The following is a 21,138-nucleotide window of genomic DNA, read 5'->3' on the forward strand; positions in this document are numbered from 1 at the left end:
AGGAAGGCAGGCCATGTAACGCTGCACATTTCCTTTAGCGAGTCCCATCCATGTTTAGCAACAAAAGGGCCAGACTTCTTCCTATTCTTCCAACAAGTTTCAAGGTGGTTGTGCCACTTGGTCCCTACATTCCCAAGAGGTACTGAATACTTGGATCAGGCATCCCCAAACTGTGGCCCTCCAGATGTTGCTGAACTACAACTCCCAGCATACCCAGCCACAATAAATTGTGGCTAGGAATGCTGGGAGTTGTAGTTCAGCAACATCTGGAGGGCCGCAGTTTGGGGATGCCTGACTTGGATTATAATGAGATCTAGGCATGTTGCATGGAAACAAATGGAAGGCACTCCCTATAGTAAAGAAAAAAGGAGCTAACATCATAAATGCTATGTTTGAACTCAATGGAGTGGCCCCTTAACTAGCACCTCCACCAGATCTCATGTTGGTGTTCGATGCGCCTCCATTTACAGAAGAAAACTTCCTCTCTCTCTCTCAAAAAAAAATCAGTTTAACATGAAACATGGCTCAAATAAATGACAACCATGTGTAAAAGCAACTGTCTTGCTCCTTATGTTTGTTTAACCAAGGTCTGAGGGTTCTGAAAAGAGATTAGAAGATTACCTGTGCTGATAGTTCCCTTTCGTTTTGTTTGATTATTAAGAACGTTTGGAACAGCCGTTCATAACATCATGTACTGTAAACAGCACTGCTTCTAGACATAAGTACTGGGGGAAACTTATGACAATGCCTATAGCCAAGGCTACATGTTCTCTACGTAACACACACACACACACGTAAAGTTTGTTGAGAGAGGCTGTTAACTCCAGCTTGATAATTATTAATGCATCATTGCGGGAAAGATCTAAGCTAACTGTCGTTAAAGAAACTATCAAAAGTACAATTGAAGGTGGCTTTTTACAACCCTTGGGTATTGCTAAAATATAGACCAGTTTCCAATGTTCCATTCTTAACCAAGATGACTGAATGGTGGCATTTCTGCTCCAGATCCTCTTGAATCCATTTAAATCTGGCTGCTGGCTAGGATTTTGGGCAGAAACTGTCATGGTCACTCTGACAAAAGACATGCAGAGAGAGGAGATTGAGATTGAGAGAGAGACCCTGTTTCTCCAGGATTTCTCAGTGGTTTTTGATACCATCAACAGTTTATCCTTCTGGTCAGGTTTATATAGGTCTGCACTTGGTCTGCAGCAATTCTGCTCTTTCTTTGCAGGATTGTTCCAGAAAGTGATGCTGGGACGCTCTGAGTTTCCAGCATCTTATGAAACTATTGGAAGAGGCTAATGAAGGATTTGTGGCACACTGACATCAGTATGCCAAGAGCTGTATTTGTTCTTAGGCATCAGGCGTGGCAAAGTCTTCCATCACCTTTCTCAAGTCTGTCTTGAGAAAGACTAAACTGATGTTTAATCCAAACAAGTTGAAGCTGCTGATGGTGGGTCTGCTCAACTAGACATGCCTGTTTTTGATCAAAGCTCATTCCTCTTGATAGAGTTGGTTGGCATCTGGGAATGCTCCCAGATCTGGTATTCCTTTCAAACATCCTGGTAATGATTACAGCCATGAAGAGGCCAGCTGTGCCTCTTTCTGGCGGCAGAAAGACTTGGCCACCATGTGCCTTCTGGTAACTTCTCAACTCGACTACTGCAATGCACTAAGTGGATCTGCCATGGAAAAATAATTCAGAATCTTCAACTGATTCAAATCATGGTGGTCTGATTTGGGTCACAGGAAGCATATAGCATTGTTTGTATTTCATCTATTAGTTTTCAGTTTGTTTCAAAGCCAAAGTGTTGGTTTTGACCTCTAAAGCCCTAAACAGTCTGGGCTTAGGATATCTTATTGAACACACATATACATAAACATCCCTCCTTGCTGGACAACTGTCAGCTCAAGTGCCAACATTTTTAGTAGAGAATAGACCAGGAGGAGAGCGTTTTTGGTGGTGGGTCCAGGATTATGAAACACTCTTCCAAACGAGAGCTGCTAAGTCTGTTCTCTCGCTAATTTTAGATTGGTAAAGAATTCTCTTTTGACAGGTTTTTAGGAGGCGATAGGTTTTTCTATTATAACTTTGAATGCTATTAGTTATTACATTGGTTTTATTGTTGTTGCAAGCCACCCCAAGAGCAATTTTCAGCATGTTAAGTTTCAATATGTACAAAACACACAAACACTCCATATACCAAAATTTCCTTACAGGATATATTTAGGGTACAGGATATATTTAGGGCAACACACTCCAGTGGTTCAAGGAAACTATGTTACAGGAGAGAGAGAAAATTAAACCCACCAGGGTGTGACCTACTGGAAGATTCCATCCCAGTTATAAATATGATAAATGTTGGCTCCCACAGTGCAAAAGCATGAGACTCCTTGGCATCTTAAAGCTTTACTGCCAGTTTATTCCATTTCAGAATCTCATCTCCACTTGTCATTGTTTCCAAAGACTAAGAAGAACACACACACACTTCATAAGAGACTGAAAAATGTGTTCTGCTCACATACAAGACTACTTCAGATGTTACACACACCCCAACTTAAACCTTGAGGGCTTAATTACAAATACCAAGAGTGCCTGGCCTGTTCTTTTTCTTCTTTTTTCCTTTTCCTTTAAAGATAATTTAGGTAGTTTCACCTCACGTAACCAGAGCAAGAAGTACTGCTGATTCCACACCTACAAGAGGGTCTCCTATCAAGCAGTGTCCCTTTTTTTGCAGTCACATGGAAGTTTGTTACCTTATCACCCAGTGACATAAACCCAATCACAAAGTAGCCAGCATCGAGTACTGGAACAAGGCTGGAACAAGAGGTCTTAAGCAAGACACTCATAAAACTCTTCAACAAGCTTCTGTGGAATGTCAAACATCTTGATCGCAAACATACAACCTTTTCTACTGCAAAGCGCATATGGAATATGTGCTTGAATTGTCACTACTGAAAATGTTGCTACATGTTTTCAGTGGTTTTGTTGTCTATACCAGAGGTTATAGATACTTCAGAAAGCTAATAAGATTCCCTCAAACAACTTATTGTTAAGGCGACAATATCTGGCTATACACAGTTACTTCTTTTTCCCTTGTAGAGATGCTTGAGTTGATACATACAATCCATCACAAAAGAGATTCTTCTGATCCATCAGTATATCATGAGAACCTGGTAATGTAGTCTACCAATAAGTGGGACACACACAGTACTTTGGCAGTACTGCTGCTGGTGGCCAGGAGTGCTTTTTATCAGCTTCCACTGGTTTGCCAACTCAGAGGTGCACTAACCCCCGGACCTTGGGGACCCGGTCCGGTCAGCCAAGGTCCGGGGGTCTCCAAATAGCCAGAGAGCTTCAGCAGCCACCCCATGCCCACCCCACCAAACATCTGGTTGTTGTTTTGGGATTTTTACTTCCCCCCCTTACCGCAGGTGAGGGGTGCCTGCAGGGGGAGGGGAGCAGAGCAGTCCTTCTCTCTTCTGGCAGCGGAGAGACTGGAGGGACACTGGCTGCGTCTGTTCAGACCACTGTCTTTAACAAACTGTGAGGCGCACATGCTCAGTTTAGAGATCTCTAAACTGAGCAGGTGCGCCTCACACTTTGTTAAAGACAGTGGCCTGAACAGACACAGCCAGTGTCCCTCTGGTCTCTCTGCCATCAGGGGAGGGTGGGGAGAAGGGAGGGCTGCTCTGCTCCCCACAACAAGAGGCACCCCTCAGCCGCAGTAAGGAAAAAAGTTTTTTTTAAAAACCAGAGGTTTGGCGGAGCATGCCCTTGTATGCAGGGGGCCCTCGCAGCTGGGGGATCCAGGCACCCAAATCATCTTGGTGCACCCTTGTGCCAACTGTGCTCTTTCCTGGGAGTGACCTTAAGACAGTGGTGCACATGCTAGTAGCCTCCAGGCTTGACTACTGCAATGCACTCTACGTGGGCCTGCCTTTGTATATAGTCTGGAAGCTGCATAAGATGCAGAATGCTGCTGCCAGATTGATCTCCGAGACATCCTGCAGAGACCATATTACTCAGATTCTAAAAGATCTACACTGGCTACCAATAGGTTTCCAGGCAAAATACAAAGTGCTGGTTATTATCTATAAAGCCCTTAACAGCTTGGGCCCACGGTATTTAAGAGAACACCTTCTTCATTATGAACCCCACCAACTATTAAGATCTTCAAGGGAGGTTCATCTGAGGGTGCTGCCAGCTCGTCTGGTGGTGACTCAAAAGGCATGCCTTCTCTATAGTTGCCCCAGGACTGTGGAATGCACTTCTTGCTGAGATTAGAGCTGCTCTATCCCTGTTGGCTTTTACAAAACTAAAGGCACATCTCTTCAGCCAAGCTTTTTAGTTGGTGTTTATATTTTAATCCAGTTTTTATATGTTTTAACTGTTAAATTCCTGGTTTGTTTTATGCTGTAAACCGCCTGGATATTTCAACAGAGGGTGGTATACATGTTTATTAAATAAATACATACTCTGACAGGCATCAGTAATAATAATAATAATAAACTTTGTTAGCCACCCTATAAATTGTTCTCTGGGTGGCTCACAACAGAGGAGTACAACATACAGCTAACACACATAACACATTAAATCATAACAGACAAAAAAGAAGTACACACAGATGCTCTCCAGTTCTAAGTAAAAACAGACATGTGCAGATGCTCTTCAGTTCCAAGTTGAAATGCTGAAACAAACAAGTGGGCCATGATAAAAGCCATTACCTTTGTGAGGGTTCCCTTAGCATAGTGCAGTCCACAGACCATGAGAGAAGAGCATGTTTGCATGCTGTGCAACTCCTAAAGCCTGTAATATGGGGACAACACTGACTTACCTAGCAAAGATTCCCAAGATTCTACATGTAACACTTTGAACAAATAAATGCTAAGTATCAATAGTAGTAATGACCCAGAAGCTAGCTGCACCTGGCACATAAAACTTTACTTAGAATTAGAAACTAATAAATCTGGGGGAGATAATTATTTCTTAAATAAGGGACAATTCCAACTATAACCAAGGCTGAACCAGGCTTGGAAAAACAAAGAAAGGTCTTCCTTGAGAGTGAGAAGCCAGGCCGCATGCAATGCCAAAATGTTAGATGTGGTCTTTATTTACCCATTTATCTTTGGCTTGTCCAATGCAGAGCCAAAACAGACATGACACAGTGAAGCCATGGACAGATCTCCTAACCTCAGTGTTTAAAGCAGTTGTAAAAAGGGTGCATTTTGATTGAGCAATTGTTCCTTGCAGGGGGGGGAAATACCAATACTTGTATGGTGGTGGTTGCATCAGTTCTCTATTGGGGCTAATAGCAGCTTCATGGGGAAGGAGGAAATGGAATTTAGATTAGAAAAACTGCATTGGCGCGAGTGAGGATTAAGCTTCCTTTCTTAGTGCTGCTGCTTGGATAAAAGTCAGACCTGGCATCTGCTTTTTTCTTTTCTTTTTTACAGTTGAGAGAACCAGTCAGGTCTCCCCTGGCCCTGCACCAGATTGTTTGGGTCCTCAGACTTAGTTTAACAAACTACTCCCAAAGTGTGGGGTCGTGGGGAGAAGAAAAGAATGTGAACTCAGAATTTAAGATATTTATTAATTTTATCCTGGGACTGATAGAGAAGAGAGTTGGTTCTCACAGGTAACTCTACAAGACAGATGGGAACCACCTGTTGGTAACCAAAGATACCATCATTCTCTACAGTCTATTCTAGTTCAAGTACTGGGTGAGCTTGAAACGCATCTTTTTAAAACAAAACAAAACAGCAGAATATGTATTTCTGAGGGTTGCCCTACCCTCAGGATAGGACAGGATACCTGTTCAGCATGCATACTGGATGAAATGAGCAGATATCTGAAGGTTCATTTCCATATCCAGTGCCATTACTACCTACTCAGTCTTGAGTCTTCTTCTCCATGAGACCCACCGCCTGCTAAGATCATCTGGAGAGGTTTGGCTGCTGCTGCCAACTCATCTGGTGGCTACTCAGAAAAGGGCCTTCTCCGTTGCAGCCCCTGGACTTTGGAATGTGCTCCCTGTTGAAATAAGAGCCTCATCTCTGGCAACTTTTAAGAAGGCACTGAAGACACATTTATTCACCCAGGCTTTTAATTAGATTTATAGTTTTAAATAATTTTAATACTGGGTTTTAATTATTTTTAATCTTTTGCATGATTTTAATTGTCAATTGATTTAATGTTTTAAATGATTGTAATTGTAAACCGCCTAGAGACACAAGTTTTGGGCCGTATAGAAATATTTTAAATAAATAAATAAAGTTTGATAAGAGTAGGTAAATCAGGAGTTTTCTGGCACAGGAGGAGCCAGAACAAATTGCACCAGACACTGTATTGCCTTCAAAATCATTATACTGCATGCACTCTAAGTATATCATGATGATTAGTCAACAGCTTAGAAGATGTAGTTCTCTAGCGATGAAGCAACTCGTGACCTCAAACATCCTGGTTTCAGCACCGTCTGGAGGCAGTACGTTTTGGCATTCTGTTGCTTATTTTCAATGTCTCTTTAATGTCTCTTAAATTCTTAAGAGTTAGTCCCAGTGAGCAAATCAATGGAACTACCTGCTAAGTATTCATAGAATACCTTTAGTTCTAATGCATGCACTGGAAAACCATGGATAGTAATGCTGTCTGTATATGCTGAACAACAACTGGCATTTGAAGGATTATGAATAACTTACAAGTATTAGATAGAGAACCAAATATATGGCTCTCTATAATAAACATTAAGTATGTGCATGTGAAAGGAACTGAAGTATAATCCAGTTTGGTTAAGGCTTTGCTGGTATTAATTGTTAATATGGTACTGTCACTTTAAAAAAGGAAAGCCTAATGGAACTCTGGGAAAAGGGAAGGAAACCCCCCCAGAATAGTTCTAGTGTTGGCCTAGACAGAGAGCAGCAAGTTTATAGAAGCATTTGCTGACCTGTGAAGCAATAAAGGTTTATTTCCCCCCCACAACCTCCTTGTATTGTGGTGTAACATGAGGACTAAACCATTAATTGGTATTAATGTAAATGCTATGAAGTCTGCATTTTAAGGACTTACAACATCCACAACCATGCTGATTAAAGATAAAGATACAAATGTCCACAAGCAGTAGATTGAGCAAGCCTATCCTAGTAGTTTGATCAAGCAGACTAACCACCTAATCTGTCCCTCAGAAAACCAATTTTCTGAAGGGCCAATTCCAATGCAGAAAGATCTCTAGCAGGAGCTGACAAGAACCTAATCAATGAAACCGAAGCCGCACCCCCCCACCTACCTGTCCCTGCTTCTACCTTACTATACATAACCCCACAGGCACACTTTAATGGGAGGCAAGTGTTAAGCCAAACATGAACTAAGCAAAACCAAACATTGTATGATGTGAAGAGAACAGCAGAGGCCCTACAAGTCATTCGTCTCCATTTTAAAAGAAATCTGAGATTCATCTTATTGTGGACTCTCATCCATGAACACAGGCAAACTCACAACACTTCCAGTTTAGCTTGTGCTTACAGGAATATGGCTTCATCTTTAAAGCACTTTGAAAGTATATTCCATAACCAGTAAGTCTTGTTACTCTTTGGGGAATAACTCATTATATATGGGAGGCAACAAAGGAAGCCTAGCATTACACATTAGCATGAATCACTTTATAAGCTTTTTAATTAGCATGATCTTGGGTACCTATCTTCACTTCTTTCTACCCAATGTTGCCTACTCACACTTCAGATACCATCATACTTTTATGTTACAAAAATTCCCAAAGTTGGCTCCAGAACTGATCTCTCTCTCCCTCTCCCCCCCCCCCACACACGTGAGCCTTTTTGGGTTACAAAACCAGAACAGTGAATAAAACTGAGATAATCGGACTACTAGCAATCCGCTGCAGAAACAGGCAGTGCACTAGTGCATCTACTGTTCATATTAACAGGAGCTGTTAATCACCCATGAAGCTAGTAGGGATCTCCCAAATGACTTTGATCAAGGGACGAAGTACAAGAAAATGTCTATACTTTATCACCAACATATTTGCCCATAACCTAATGGGTTGACAAGTACAGACCAAAGTACAATCTACATGACAGATTAATTTACCTACTAGTAAAATTAACAAACTGGTGGCCTTTCACTGATAGCACTGAAGTGACATAATTAAAAGATATCTGTCCAGCACATCAGCAACTGAACTCTGAAGATCAGACTGCTAAGAGGACAACATGTGCTCAGGCACAACCAGACCTTCAGCAATACTATACCACACTCCTCCCCAACTAACAAGGTAGGACTCTAGACCTATACCCAACTTGTAAACCGCCCTGAGCCATTTTGGAAGGGCGGTATATAAATCAAATAAATAAATAAAATAAATAAACTTCCAAAATATTTTGCTATAACAGAGTTGTCTGCAGTAGAGATTGGCTGTGGATAAGTTCCCAGTTGAGGTACATTTAACATGCACATGAGGGCCATTTTACCTCTTAGTCACCATTCACACAAACCAACTTTGCACCAACACACCAGAGTTTAATTTGTTTTCTCTTGTGGGACCCTCTTTGTTTATTTATTTGCTTTCTCTCTTGTGGGACATAGAAGACTATGGAGGACATGAGCCCTCATATCTTGTTTGTTTTATAGATTCATTTCAATGTGCAATTTAAGAATAAGGCCTAACAGAATTGCTACAACTCCTGTCCCAGGACTTGCATTCTTTCCAGAGCAGTGGGGGCAAATGGACTGACCTAACCACACCCCTCTTTATGTTTTTGAGACATAAAGTGCCTAAAATGTTTCCTTCCACTTCCCATTGCTCTCAAAAAGTAGGAAGACAAAACACTCCAACTGTGCCCTGCATTTGAGACTGAAGACTCCTCAGAGTAGGACCTGCATATACTGTTGTCACCTGGTTGCACCCATTTTATTGACAAGAATAGATAGGCTAAGTGACTTGCTCAGGGCGATAAAAAGGGAGTCTGTCACTGCTAGATGGTTCCTATTCTCTCCCACAGAAAGGAGATGACAGGAGCCACAGTACTACAACCAAAAGCCAATTCATACAGCATGTGAATTGTGGATTAATGCTTTGCTCTGTGCCTTTGATCAAGCAGATTTCTTGTAAGCTCCATGTTAATTCAAGGGCCAGGTGTTAAGCCAGAATCCACAAACCCACGCATTTCCCATTTTTATATCCCTCCTAAACAAACATTTCAACACCATATAAACAATCATCCACCTATCCTCATTCTTTACTGAGGAATGCTGAAAAGGCTTTTAAATCCCTCTTCAGATTTTAGGCATACCAACAAACCTGCTTTCTAAATATACAAAGATGTCAAGGACTGGGTAACTGACAAGGTTATCAGAAACAGAAGAGTGAAACTGAGTACACATGCAGGCCAACAGTCCAAGGTCACTAGAATGGTCTGAAAATTGGATGTTTTTACACAAGACATGAAGTCTTCCTTGCAACAAACAGGAAGCACGAAAGCAAAGCAAACCCCAAAAGCAATCAGGATGAAGATATGGGTGTTCCACCTTCTTACAGTCAAACCTCCTTGGATTGGTCAAGTTGGGTGCTGAGGAGCGGGAGCAGGAAAGGGGGTGGAATGGTGGTGGCAGCAATAGCCAGAGACCAGCCTGGAAATGGGGCATGCCACCCACGGACGTTTAAAAATCCTTAGCCTGAGGAAAGGCCATTTCCAGTTCCACATGTCTGTGGAGATGTAAGCCTGCATGTGTGTAGCTCTCTGTTGAATGGAGAGTGCTTTGAATTACTTTTGGCCCTGATGGGTGGCCACAGGGAAGTGTTTGTGAGGAAGAGGGGGGCTGAGATTAAGAGAAGAGAAGTGTTTGGAACAAGAAGAGGAAAGGGAAAGGCTAAATTTTTGGAAAGGAGAAGAGCACAGCAGCTTTCTCTCCAGCATCCCTCAACTACAGAGACAGCACCAGGAGCCAGGGAGACTGGGCCTATAAACGGCAGAGAAGCTTGAAGAGCAACTCTTTCACTCACACTGTGTGGGTTACAAAAATCTGTGAGACTTTTGTGGCCTGTTTTGTTTTACTAAACAAAGGGTTAGGGTTGTTGCTTTAAAAATCTGTGTATTACATGTGCACTTGTTTAAGCTGATTAAATTTAATCCTTTTAATTATTAATTTTGCCTCCAAACTATTTTCAGTATTGGTCTCTGGAGCATGGACTCTGGGAGAAATAGGATTGCAGAAGGATCCCACATTAGTCCCAAGCACACCAGATTACTTTATAATAGCTGACAGTGTGGGTACAATAGCAAATCCTGATACAGGGCTCAACAATTCCCAGATGCCAGCTTGCCATGGCACCTGGAAATGCAAGTGTGATGCTCAAGCCAGCTAATGGATTGGCATGACAAAGAGGAAGAGGGAGCAAGCAAAGGAGGGGCGGATTGCTCCCTCTTCCTCCTGATCACATGGGTCCATCACCTGCTTGAGCTAAATGGACGTGACCAGGAAGAAGCGGGAGCAACACCCTCCCCCCCACCATGCTTGCGCCCTTCTTCTCCTGACTGCATCCATCCATGCCTGCTTGAGCAAGAAAGACATGACCAGAGGAGGAGTGAACAAGCAAAGTATGGAGTCCAACCCACCCATAGAGGAGAGGGTGCTGTTGTACTAATGGCAAGTCCACTCCCTACTCTAGAGGACCTACACCTGCACTCTTCCCCCATTTTCCATGCTCACTACTATCTTTTTGCAACCAAGTGATCAGTGTTCCCTCTAACAGGGATCCCCAGATGTTGACTACAACTCCCAGAATCCCCAGCTGCAATGTCTTTTGCTTGGGGATTCTGCGAGTTGCTGTCAACAACATCTGGGAATCCTTGTTAGATGGAACACTGCATGTGATCGACTATGATTTCTTTCTCTCTGATGTAGTCCATTTCCAGCTGAGGAATTGTCAGAAAAAAGATCCATCTTACAGCCCCTCTCGAAATGTTTATTTATACACAGAAAAATAATCAATGTCTTCCAAAACAGCATTAGCTTAGATTTCACCCCAATCCTAAACCAACTTAGTTGGAAATAGGAGCTCCTAATTTCAATAAACTGAGTCAACAACTAGAACTGGAGCATTAGATATTTATTACATTTCTATACTGTCCAGTCCATCCAAAGGCCCTGGGCAGTGTATTACTGTAGTCACTCTAGTACAGAGGCATCAATTATGTGTTGCTCCTCTAATTATTTTGAGTAATGATTTAAATGATATATAATGAAGCCATTGAGACTGATTTGAAGTGGGTAGGGGTTCTTAACTCTATCCCCTCACACAGTTTTCTTACTGAAAATCATGTACCTCACCATTTTTACCACCAACAGAAAAAAGATACAGATAAGGTATTTTTCTGCTACAGAACAAATAGCAGCTCTGGTAGAGGGAATTTTAATCAAGAAAATCATGCAGGGAGAGAAAAGCTAACCCCAACCTCTTCCACTGCACCATGGTCAAGATACAATTTGGAGGTGGGAAAATACAGCTATGACAGGCACTCCCAGAGTTAAAAACATCTATACATACAAAGTTCCATAACACACCACATTAAATAAATCTTCAGCTTATAAACACCAACCCACACACACAAACAAGTCATTACTCTTGGGAACTGTGTGTACACTGAATTATGAACATCCAACTTACAAGTGAACGTTTGGAACATAACTCATTTGTAAGCTGTAGACTTCCTGTATTATTTTTTAAACTGCAGATGATCCCAATTATTAATCTTCCATATCACACCTAGTTATCCTCATATTAACAGCTTACTGCTATGAACATTGATTCATAAGCAGACAAGCAAGTTTAATAGAACTTACTCCAAGAAAGACTGCATAGGATTGCAGTCCAAAAGACTCAGGAACAATCTGAGGAAAAACAGCAAGGGTAAATGGAAAAGCTAGAACAATCGGTATTATTATTAACCCCTGCTAACTTGGCAAAGAGGCAACTTTTAACATGGTGATTCTCTTTATATAGCAGGGGGAGAGTAACTGGCCCTATCCACCCCCAGCACACTACCTCCAGTGACTGTTGCTGGTGTCTATCTTATGTTTCTTTTTAGATTGTGAGCCCTTTGGGAACAGGGATCCATCTTATTTATTATTTCTCTGTGTAAACTGCCCTGAGCCATTTTTGGAAGGGCAGTATAGAAATTGAATAAATAAATAATAAATGGTGGTGGTGGTATGGGGCAGCAGCTCAGTGGTAGAGTATTGGCTTTGCATGCAAAAGGTCCCAGGTTCAATCCTTGACATCTCCAGGTCGGGTTAGGAAAGACTCCTGCCTGAAACCTTGGAGAGCCACTACCAGTCAGTGTAGACAGTAAAGAACATAAGAACAGCCCTGCTGGATCAGGCCCAAGTTAAGCATCCTGTAAATCTAGTAAATCATCTTGTTTCACACAGTGGCCCACCAGATATATTGAGTATCACCACTGTACTGAGTAGACAGTACAGTGTAGATGGTAGTAAGCTAGATGGTCCAACTTGGTATAAGGCTGCTTCCTATGTTGCTATCACCACCACCCCTCCCCCCCCCCCGATAGCTTATATGTTGTCAGTCACTGCAAAGTAAACAGGAGCTCAGCAGGTAAAGCTTTTCCCTGCATATAGTTTCAGTAATCACCTGGCGGATTTCTGCCTATTGTGCAATTACTGAAAGCACAGGAGCCCTGCCACCATGGTGCAGGTGCCGGGGGGGGGGGGAGTCAGCAACCCTACATTTTGCTTCCCTCCCCTCCTGGCTAGGCTTCATAAGCAGGAAGGATTCATCTAGCTCAGTCTTTCACATATTAAGTCTCAATGAGTAGATGGACACAGAATTGAAGCCTTAGAAGTTTAAAACAACAACACCATAGTGATTTGGAGGACTATGGTGCCTTTGGAGGAAGTATAGGAGAAGTGTCATAAGAGATTGTTTTGAAGTTAAACACTCATTTCTTTTCAGTTAGTGCCTCCTAATGTCCATGCTGATCCCTTTCACAAAGAACATGTGGGATGAGTGTGGGGGTGTGGCAAGGGGTTGTGTAGAGAGCTTGTAAATAAATAGCAGAAGAAACCCTAACCAAAAGGCCAGGAGGTCTTATTTATAGTCCAGGTCCCAAGAGAGATCAGAGAACAGTACATGAGTGAGTGGGAAAGACATGGTTACCCTAAAAGTCACAGACCTGGCTCTATACAGCCTAAACCCAATACACATGAATAATGCAAGTGAGTGTTGCACAGAAAGTGAATCCATTCTGATTTTGTGAGAGTCCATTTTTGCACTTGGGCAGTGGCAGCACAAGCGGGGGGAGGGGATGAGGGAGGACACAGAAGGGACAAAGTGCATTTCTGGGTGGGCAAGTTGTGCTCTACATGTTAGATTTAAAAGGTGGGGGGGCTACTTACAAACTACTTACCCAAGGTACCCCCCCCCAGTCACCCTTGCCTTGGGAGACAGTTTCCATGGTAAAATATAAAGCTTTTATTAGGATGGAAGAGTGGAGGTGAAGATTAATCACGAGTTTGTATCTTAACCACTGAAAGCCATTTTTCCATCTCATGGAAGATGAGGCGTATCCACATATACGGATGATTCACACAAATAACCCAGTGACACAGGAATGACATGCATGAGGAAAGGGCCATACCTCAGCAGTAAAGTAGAAGCTTCATAAGTAGTCTCGGGCTGACTGGGCCGATGGTCTGAGTCAGGAGGCCAAGCGAAGACACCTCCGCCTACCACCCCACCCGTGTAGTCACCCTTTGTGAGCAAGGCGGAGCGCGTTTGTTTTTCCGGCGTTGTGCGTGGTGTCCCAGCTGAAGAGTGCATGCCCACGGAAGGGACACACTGCACGGAGAGGCACAGCAGACGAGAAAGGGGGTGGGCTAAGGCTGCCATGCCAAGCGAAGCAGGAGGGCCCGCCCGGGGGAGAACTGCGGCCCCCTGGCGGAAGGCTGCTGAGGGAGACGCAAGAGCGACCTTACCTAGGCAGGCTCCAGTCACGAGGGCTGTGGCTGTCAGGGCTCCGGCCGATGCTCCATAAATGGTTTTGGCATTGGCTACCAAGAAGGGAGCGTGCTCTTGGAGGCAACTGGCGACCCCGATGTGGTACACCCCCAGGAACCCGCAGCCCGCGAAGGAGATATTCCAGGTGGAGCCCAGCGGGAACATCGCCGCCGCCGCTGCCTCCTCCTTCTCCTCGCAAGCCTTTTGAGGGAGGTGGGCGAAAAAAGCAAGACGGCGGGAAGGCGCCGAGGGAGAGCGCACTGCAGAGAAACGCTCCCTCGCCTGACCCCACTGAATGGCCGGCCGGGAGGGAGACCAAGCACGCCTGGGAACAGCCGCTGTCTGTGCGAGCAGCACAGCCGAGGCTTTGCTTTTCTCCGCCCGCTGCTCGGTCGGCTCTCGAGAGAAACGAAGCTTTCGAGGCCGCTGCCTGCCCCTCAGAGCCTGGCCGCCTTCCCTGCCCCCTCGCTCCTTGTCACCCGCCTGTCCCGGCTCCGCTCTTCCTGCTACCGCTAGCACCTGATGGGTGACGGCAGAAGGAAAGCGTTATATTGGGGGCCTGCAGGCAGCGGGGCGGAGCTCGGGCTTGTCACAATCCATTCCTTCCTGACGCAGGCGGGGACTCCCAGTTCCGGCTCACGGCGGCGGCTGCTGCGGTTGGGCCGGAAAGACGCGCCAAAGGACGGGCAAAGAAATGATAATGAGGAGGAGGTGCTGGCGATGAGGGCACGGAAAGGTCTCAGCCGTGGGGCGCGCAAGCAACCGCCTCTGGGGCCCCATTTCCCAGAAAGCCCGGGGGGCGTTCCGAGGCGGCATCCAATGGGGGGCGTGCACAGAGCCCAGCGGTGGCGCAGCTGGCGGCGCGTGCCTCGGCGCGTGCCTCGGCGCGGCTCTCGCTGTCGCTTTCGACCCAGATAAGCACAAGCTTGTTTTGAGAGAGATCCTATCGCTACGAGGAAGCCAAGGCTGAAGGTCTCCCATTGCTTTGCATCAAGTGTATTGTGATGAGGTGTGTTATGTGTATATATGACTGAAGGTTAAAGAGTGCGTGGTGTTTCTGAGGTGTAGAGGGAGGATTGTTGTGTTCCGGGCATGCGATCAGAAGTGCACGTAGGTAATTTTGGAGGCTGGAACTAAAGGCCTTTTGCTCCCATCGCGCCCCCGCAAGATAAACTGTGATGCACTATTATTATTATTTTAAATTTCTCCACCAGAACCTGCTCGGGGAAAGATGGAAGCTTTTATTTTTATTTTTAAAATAAGTTATGAATAAGATACTTGCCACTGACCTGCACATGCCACATTTCGCATGGACAGGCCTGCCACTTAAATTAGCTGAATGCACTGTTTTTTACACCTCAGGAAAAGCTGGAAACCTGTATGTGATTGGGATGGTGGTTCAGAATAATAATGCAGTTCTCTCTTAGACTTGTTTGTTTACAAATAAGCCCAATGAGTTCATTGGGATGGTGTATAGGAACTTCTGTGAAAGCAAGGTTAGGCCATCTTTCAGAGGGATAGGCATATTGGTCTGCTGCAGTAAAGACAAGATAAAGTTCTGGCATGAAGGTAAGCCAAGATTCTGAACTAAGAAATGCTGTATTCAATCTGGATGAAATAACTGCATGCATACATACATTTATTTTACATTTATATTCAGCTCTTCCTCCAAGGAGCCCAGAATGGTGTACTACATACTTAAGTTTCTCCTCACAACAACCCTGTGAAGTGGGTTAGGCTGAGACAGAAGAGACTGGCCCAAAGTCACTCAGCCAGTATAATGGCTGATTGGGGATTTGAACACTGATCTCCCTGGTTCTAGTCCAGCACTCTAACCACTACACCTCACTGGCTCTTTTTCTACATCTTTAGTTTCTTTATAAATAAAATGAGATGACCGTGTGTGTTAGAGAGCTTGGAGGAGAGATTTCTTTATCTACCCCAGCTGCAGCAGAGCACAAGTAAGGAGAGCACTATTAATTAATATTGTCTGGAAACATGGAGTTAAGCCAGCATAGCATAGTGGTTAGAGTGTTGGACTAGGACCGGGAAGACCCAAGTTCGAATCCCCATTCAACCATGAAACTCACTGGGTGACTCTGGGCCAGTCATGTGTCTCTCAGCCTAACCTACCTCACAGGGTTGTTGTGAGGATAAAAACAACCATGTACACTGCTTTGAGCTCTTTGGAGGAAGAGCAAGATATAAGTGTAAAAAAAAGTGTAAAAATTACCTGTGCACTTCTGTTACATCTGGGGTAGATAAAGAAACGTCCTCTCCAAGCTCTCTAACTGTGGACATACCAAAGCCTAAGGTTGCAATCCTAGGCATGCTTATTTGAGAGTTCATCTTCTCACTGAAGTCGGTGAGACTTCTACGTTACTCTCAAGGCCCTAGGGTTGTGGTTGTAATTGCTGCCCTTGCAGAGATTTGCAACCCTTGCTAGTTATGCCCTTATGGAGGAGCCTTTGGCCAGTTGACAAGACAGTCCGGAGACCAAGGAAGCTGCTTTATGCCAAGTCAGACCATTGGTTCATCTAACTCAGTATTGTCTTTGCCGACTGACAGCAGCTCTCTAAGACTTCAGGCAAGGATCTTTGGCAGCCCTACCTGGAGATCCAGGACTTGAACCTGGAACCTTCTGCATGCAAGCAGATGTTTTGCCACTGAGCTAAGGTCCCATCCCCTAAGGGGAATTTCTTATAGTAGGCTGTGCTTATGTGTAGTTGCCCATCTAATTGCAAACAAAGGTGCTTAGCAAAGGGAACAATTAATGCATGCTTGCTACCACAAGACTGGCTTAATCCCAACTACCACACTAAAAACTTCCAACTTGTTTCTTATAATCTAACCAGTTTTACTGTTAGGAATTGCTTCCAGTTTGGGTGCATTAAAGATAAAACATATGGCATATGGTATATGGTAGAGAGAACATATGGTATGAGAGAACAGGAAATGGCTTTGGTGTTTTGTTTATGTATTCTAAGGCTTCCTTAAGTGGCTTCCTATCCAACACTAACCAGGCCCAGACCTGCTATTTTCAGCAAGGGTGCTACATCATATGCTTTTAGACAATCCCCTGAGACATTTGTCGTAGGTTTTGCCAGACTTTCCTGTAACCTATTATTCAAATTCTCAGTTGAAACTCATTTTTTAAAATAATAATGTCGTTGAGGGTATGTTTCCCTCCTTCCTTGTTTCAAAACCTGTGAGCTTCTTGGAGGAAGCCACATTTTGCTTAGTCATGAGTGGGGCTGCCAGGACAGCAACTTCTTATGGGAGGGCCTCTGGGTAATGTTCTGAGGGGAATGTGAGAAGTAACATTGAAATATGAACATCCATAATCAGCATGTGTAGCACTGCACTCTTAAGGCCAAACTAAGTATTAATTCTATCATGGGCTCTAGTGCTTGGGGTGTGTATATGTTCTGAATGCAGATTGCCCTGCTGCCCATGCTATCCGTCTATCAGCAAACATACCAGAGCCAATGACATAAGTAAAGACTCATCTGGTTTGGCTGGGGTGTAGTGGAGGGGGGACACACAGGGATGGAGTGCTGGTACTTCTGGGCTTCTCTGGATGTTGGGGTTAGGGATGTGCACGGAACCGGCGGGGGTGGGATAACTTTAAGGGTGGGGGAGTGCGCACTTACCCCTCCCTCCCACTTTCCCCCTGCCAGCACTGGCTGGAAAACCAGTCTGGACTTCTGCCTACTTCCGGTCCAAAGAATAGACAAGGCAGTAGGGAGGTACGCTGTCACCCCGCCGGACCAATTTTCCATCCAGTGCCGGCAGGGGGAAAGCAGAGGGAGGGGTAAGTGCACCCTCCCCCACCCTTAAAGTTATCCCAACCCCGCCATTGAACTTTCGAACTGGCCAGTGTTCAAACCTATTTGGAGGCCCGTAAAAGAGCCTCCGAACAGGTTCGTGCACATCCCTAGTTGAAGCATGCATAGAAAGTGCCTGCATTTCTGCATTTGCCACTACATCACTGGGCTTGGCCCATAAAAAGGGATGAAAAGAGAGAAGGGAAATAATATTTCAATTGATAGTGTGGTCTAATAGATTAGTAAAGCTGGAGATTTAGTTTTAGATGATGCACTACTCAGAAGGTTAATAGAAGCCCAATTGGGTACTATTACCTAGTGAATGATGAACATGAGTTCTTCCCTTAGACATAGTTTCATCCTTTTTGCAGTGGCAGTTCCTCCTACCCAGCAGCAAGTAGGCTTTTCTTCCAGAGTCTCCTGAATTGCCAAAGGGGCCCCTGGAAGAAAGTAGTTTTGTAAAGAGAAGGGTGGAAGGAGAGATACTGGGCCTCCTTCCAGCACCCCATATAGGCCCCTGGGACTCCAGGGGACCCTCAGGCAGATCCCAACTTGAGCGGTTCCTTATGTTGGCCCTGCCTGGCCTCTTCATGTTAGCTAAAACAGGAAGGAACTTTGATGTCCAAGAAAGATGCTCAGGCTTGACCATTGACTGTTCTCCAGTCTGAATAAGGATGGAATTATCACAGGATTTTTCATTTGGGGAATAATTCAGTTTATATGGACCGGTATTAACCGGATCTTTCAAAGGCAGATTATTTGATGCTGAGCAACTTCAATATGCAATCTGTTCACCACACACAGTGTGGATTTTCCCTTTCCTACTTGATCTCCGTGCCTATGCCTGAGCATTTTATAGAAGCTGATTCAAGTTAAATATTAGATCTAGAATTTAGTGTGTACACTGTTTGAGCTGAAGGGGACTTTGTGTGTACCAGTCTTCCTAAAATTCTTTGTGTTTCAGAACTTGGCAAGTGATATCCCTGGTCAGCACTATTTTTCCTTGAGGACCACTTTAAGAAGCAGGTGAAGAATGGTGAGATAGTATATATACTATCTATCTATCTATCTATCTATCTATCTATCTATCTATCTATCTATATAGTATCTCTAAATATCTATAAAAGCATCTGCCAGGAAGTTTGTTGTTGATGAGAAACAGCGATTATATTGCTGATTAGTTTATAGCATCTTTTGCAGTGTCTGTTGCTGGTCTCTCCCTTGTATCTTTTTTTTATTTTTAATTTTGAGCCCCTTTTGAACATGGAACCTCCCTCCACTATATACATACACACACACACACACACACACACACACACACTCTATAATTCACTTTGTGATCTTTTTGTTGAAAAGCAGTATATAAATATTCTAAACAAAACTTAACATGGCTTAAATGTTGTTTTCAAACGAATTCGAAGCTTTATTTTAAAATTCTTTTAGTAGGAATACTCGTAAATATTTTAAGGCATGACAATTCAATAGCATGCAATTCTCCTATCTTGTTTAAATGTTAAGGGGGGGAAATTGAAGGTGCAATTAACATGCTAAACTTAGCATGTGAACCTGTTAACATGCTAAGTTTAGCACACCCTAAAAGCTGCACACAAAATATGTTGATCTTTCTAAGGCATAAACCTTCTCCCACATTTCCTCCCTACATTGTTAACAAATGAAGAGAGAGCAGTGGAAGATGAAAACAGACTCTGCATGAGTACATGCACAGGACCCATGCTTGCATTCCACTGAATGTGTGGGGGTCAAAGGTGCAGGGCTAGCACACACATGGAGCTCAAAGGCAGGGCCAGCAGCTGTAAACGCCCTTCATACAGCTGAAAAAAGTTAATTCCAACTTTGAAACTGCTTGGTTTGACTGCTATTCGATCTATTTCTTATGTTGCTAGTTAATGTAAGTAAAGAGTGCATTTTTAAAAATGGAAACTGCTAGCTGAAGTACCTCATATGGCCACACCCCTGACATCAGAGGCAGGGGGCAGATGGGGCGGCTCCACAGGGAGTGGCAGCCGGGTTCTTTGGACCCATCTGTATAATGGTGGCTCCACCCCTGGCCTGTGTCCATCTTTGTAAAACCAGATGAGACAATAGGCCCATTCACACATTATGTTCAACACTCATATGAGTGTACACAGATAGTCATTCACGTGTTATACTGAATGCAGGTACAGAAGTGCACTTCCCATCTGTACCATACATTTGAAGGGCCTGTATCCAGGTTCACTTTTAACATAAATACAAGTACAGTCATTCACACAAACATCTTTACAAGCATAATGTCCCATTGTCTTATGGATCAGACATTTATTCTAGTGATGGTTCCCACAGCACTGAATCCAGCCTTAATCTACAGGGAGAGAACAATGTGTGGAACATGATGCCACAATTCAACTTTTTTTAAAAAAACCAACAACCTGAGGATTAAAGGTACACTTACAGAGCCTGTGGTAAATCTCTAGACATGATCTCCGATTCCCTGAAATTCATGCTATGTTTTAACATCACACTGTCAGAAGGCTGTTTCACTTCGTATTTTGTCCCTTGTGTCCTTACATATGTGAAGATTCAAGTGTGTTCTTCTATACTTTTAAAAAAAACTTTTACATTTATACACTGACTTTCCTCCTAGGAGTCCAGAGCAGTGTACATGGTTACGTTTATCCTCACAACGATCCTGTGAGGCAGGTTAGGCTGAGAAACAAGTGACTGGCCCAGAGTCACCCAGTGAGTTTCATGGCTGAATGGGGATTTGACCCCAGGTCTTCCCAGTCCTAGTCCAACACTCTAACCACTACACCACACTGGAAGGGATGTGCACGGAACTGGCAGGGGTGGGACAACATGCACGCACATGAGCTACTTCTGCCTACTTCCAGTCCGAAGAGCGGACAGGGCAGCAGGAAGATACACTGCCAGACTGGTTTCCAAACAGTCTGGCAGGGGAAAAGCGGAGGGAGGAGTAAGTGCACCCTTCCTCCGCTCTTAAAGTTGTCCCACCCCCACCTTTGAACCACCCTGTGTTTGAACCTGTTTGGAGGTCCGTAAAAGGGCCTCCAAACAGGTTTGTGCACATCCTTACACACTGGCTGTGATTAGGAGAGAGCATGTGAATACTATTTCAGTCTCTTTAGACAAGAGGGAGGCAATGGGGGTGGGGGATGTTCTCCCCAAAGTTTGTTCTTTCTCAGTCAGTAACCACACCCAGAGTGCCCTGAATATTGTGTCAATAGTATTTACATCCCTGTCTCTCTCCCATGTTGCTTCAAAAT

At 44.0% G+C, this 21,138-nt stretch overlaps 2 protein-coding genes across 5 annotated transcripts in view; one reads left to right on the forward strand and one right to left on the reverse strand.

Moving 5' to 3' along the window:
- Positions 1–14,220, reverse strand: part of PNPLA2 (patatin like phospholipase domain containing 2) — a 70,571-nt gene extending 56,351 nt beyond the window's left edge. For both annotated transcript variants that reach the window (XM_053285586.1, XM_053285585.1), the window contains exon 1: positions 14,006–14,220. In XM_053285586.1, coding sequence (XP_053141561.1) covers positions 14,006–14,192 — 187 coding nt within the window. In that variant the 5' untranslated portion in view covers positions 14,193–14,220. The remainder of the gene's footprint in view (positions 1–14,005) is intronic.
- Positions 14,221–14,482: 262 nt separating this feature from the next.
- PIDD1 (p53-induced death domain protein 1) overlaps positions 14,483–21,138 on the forward strand; it is a 52,233-nt gene continuing 45,577 nt past the window's right edge. Inside the window, exons 1-2 of one of the 3 annotated variants that reach the window (XM_053285574.1) lie at positions 14,483–15,036; positions 18,819–18,890. The gene's annotated coding sequence lies outside the window, so the exon portion shown is untranslated. The other 2 variants (XM_053285575.1, XM_053285576.1) reach the window with 2 other exon arrangements.

This window comes from Hemicordylus capensis, chromosome 1 (genome assembly GCF_027244095.1).
Source record: "Hemicordylus capensis ecotype Gifberg chromosome 1, rHemCap1.1.pri, whole genome shotgun sequence".
In the NCBI taxonomy this organism is placed as follows: Eukaryota; Metazoa; Chordata; class Lepidosauria; order Squamata; family Cordylidae; genus Hemicordylus; species Hemicordylus capensis.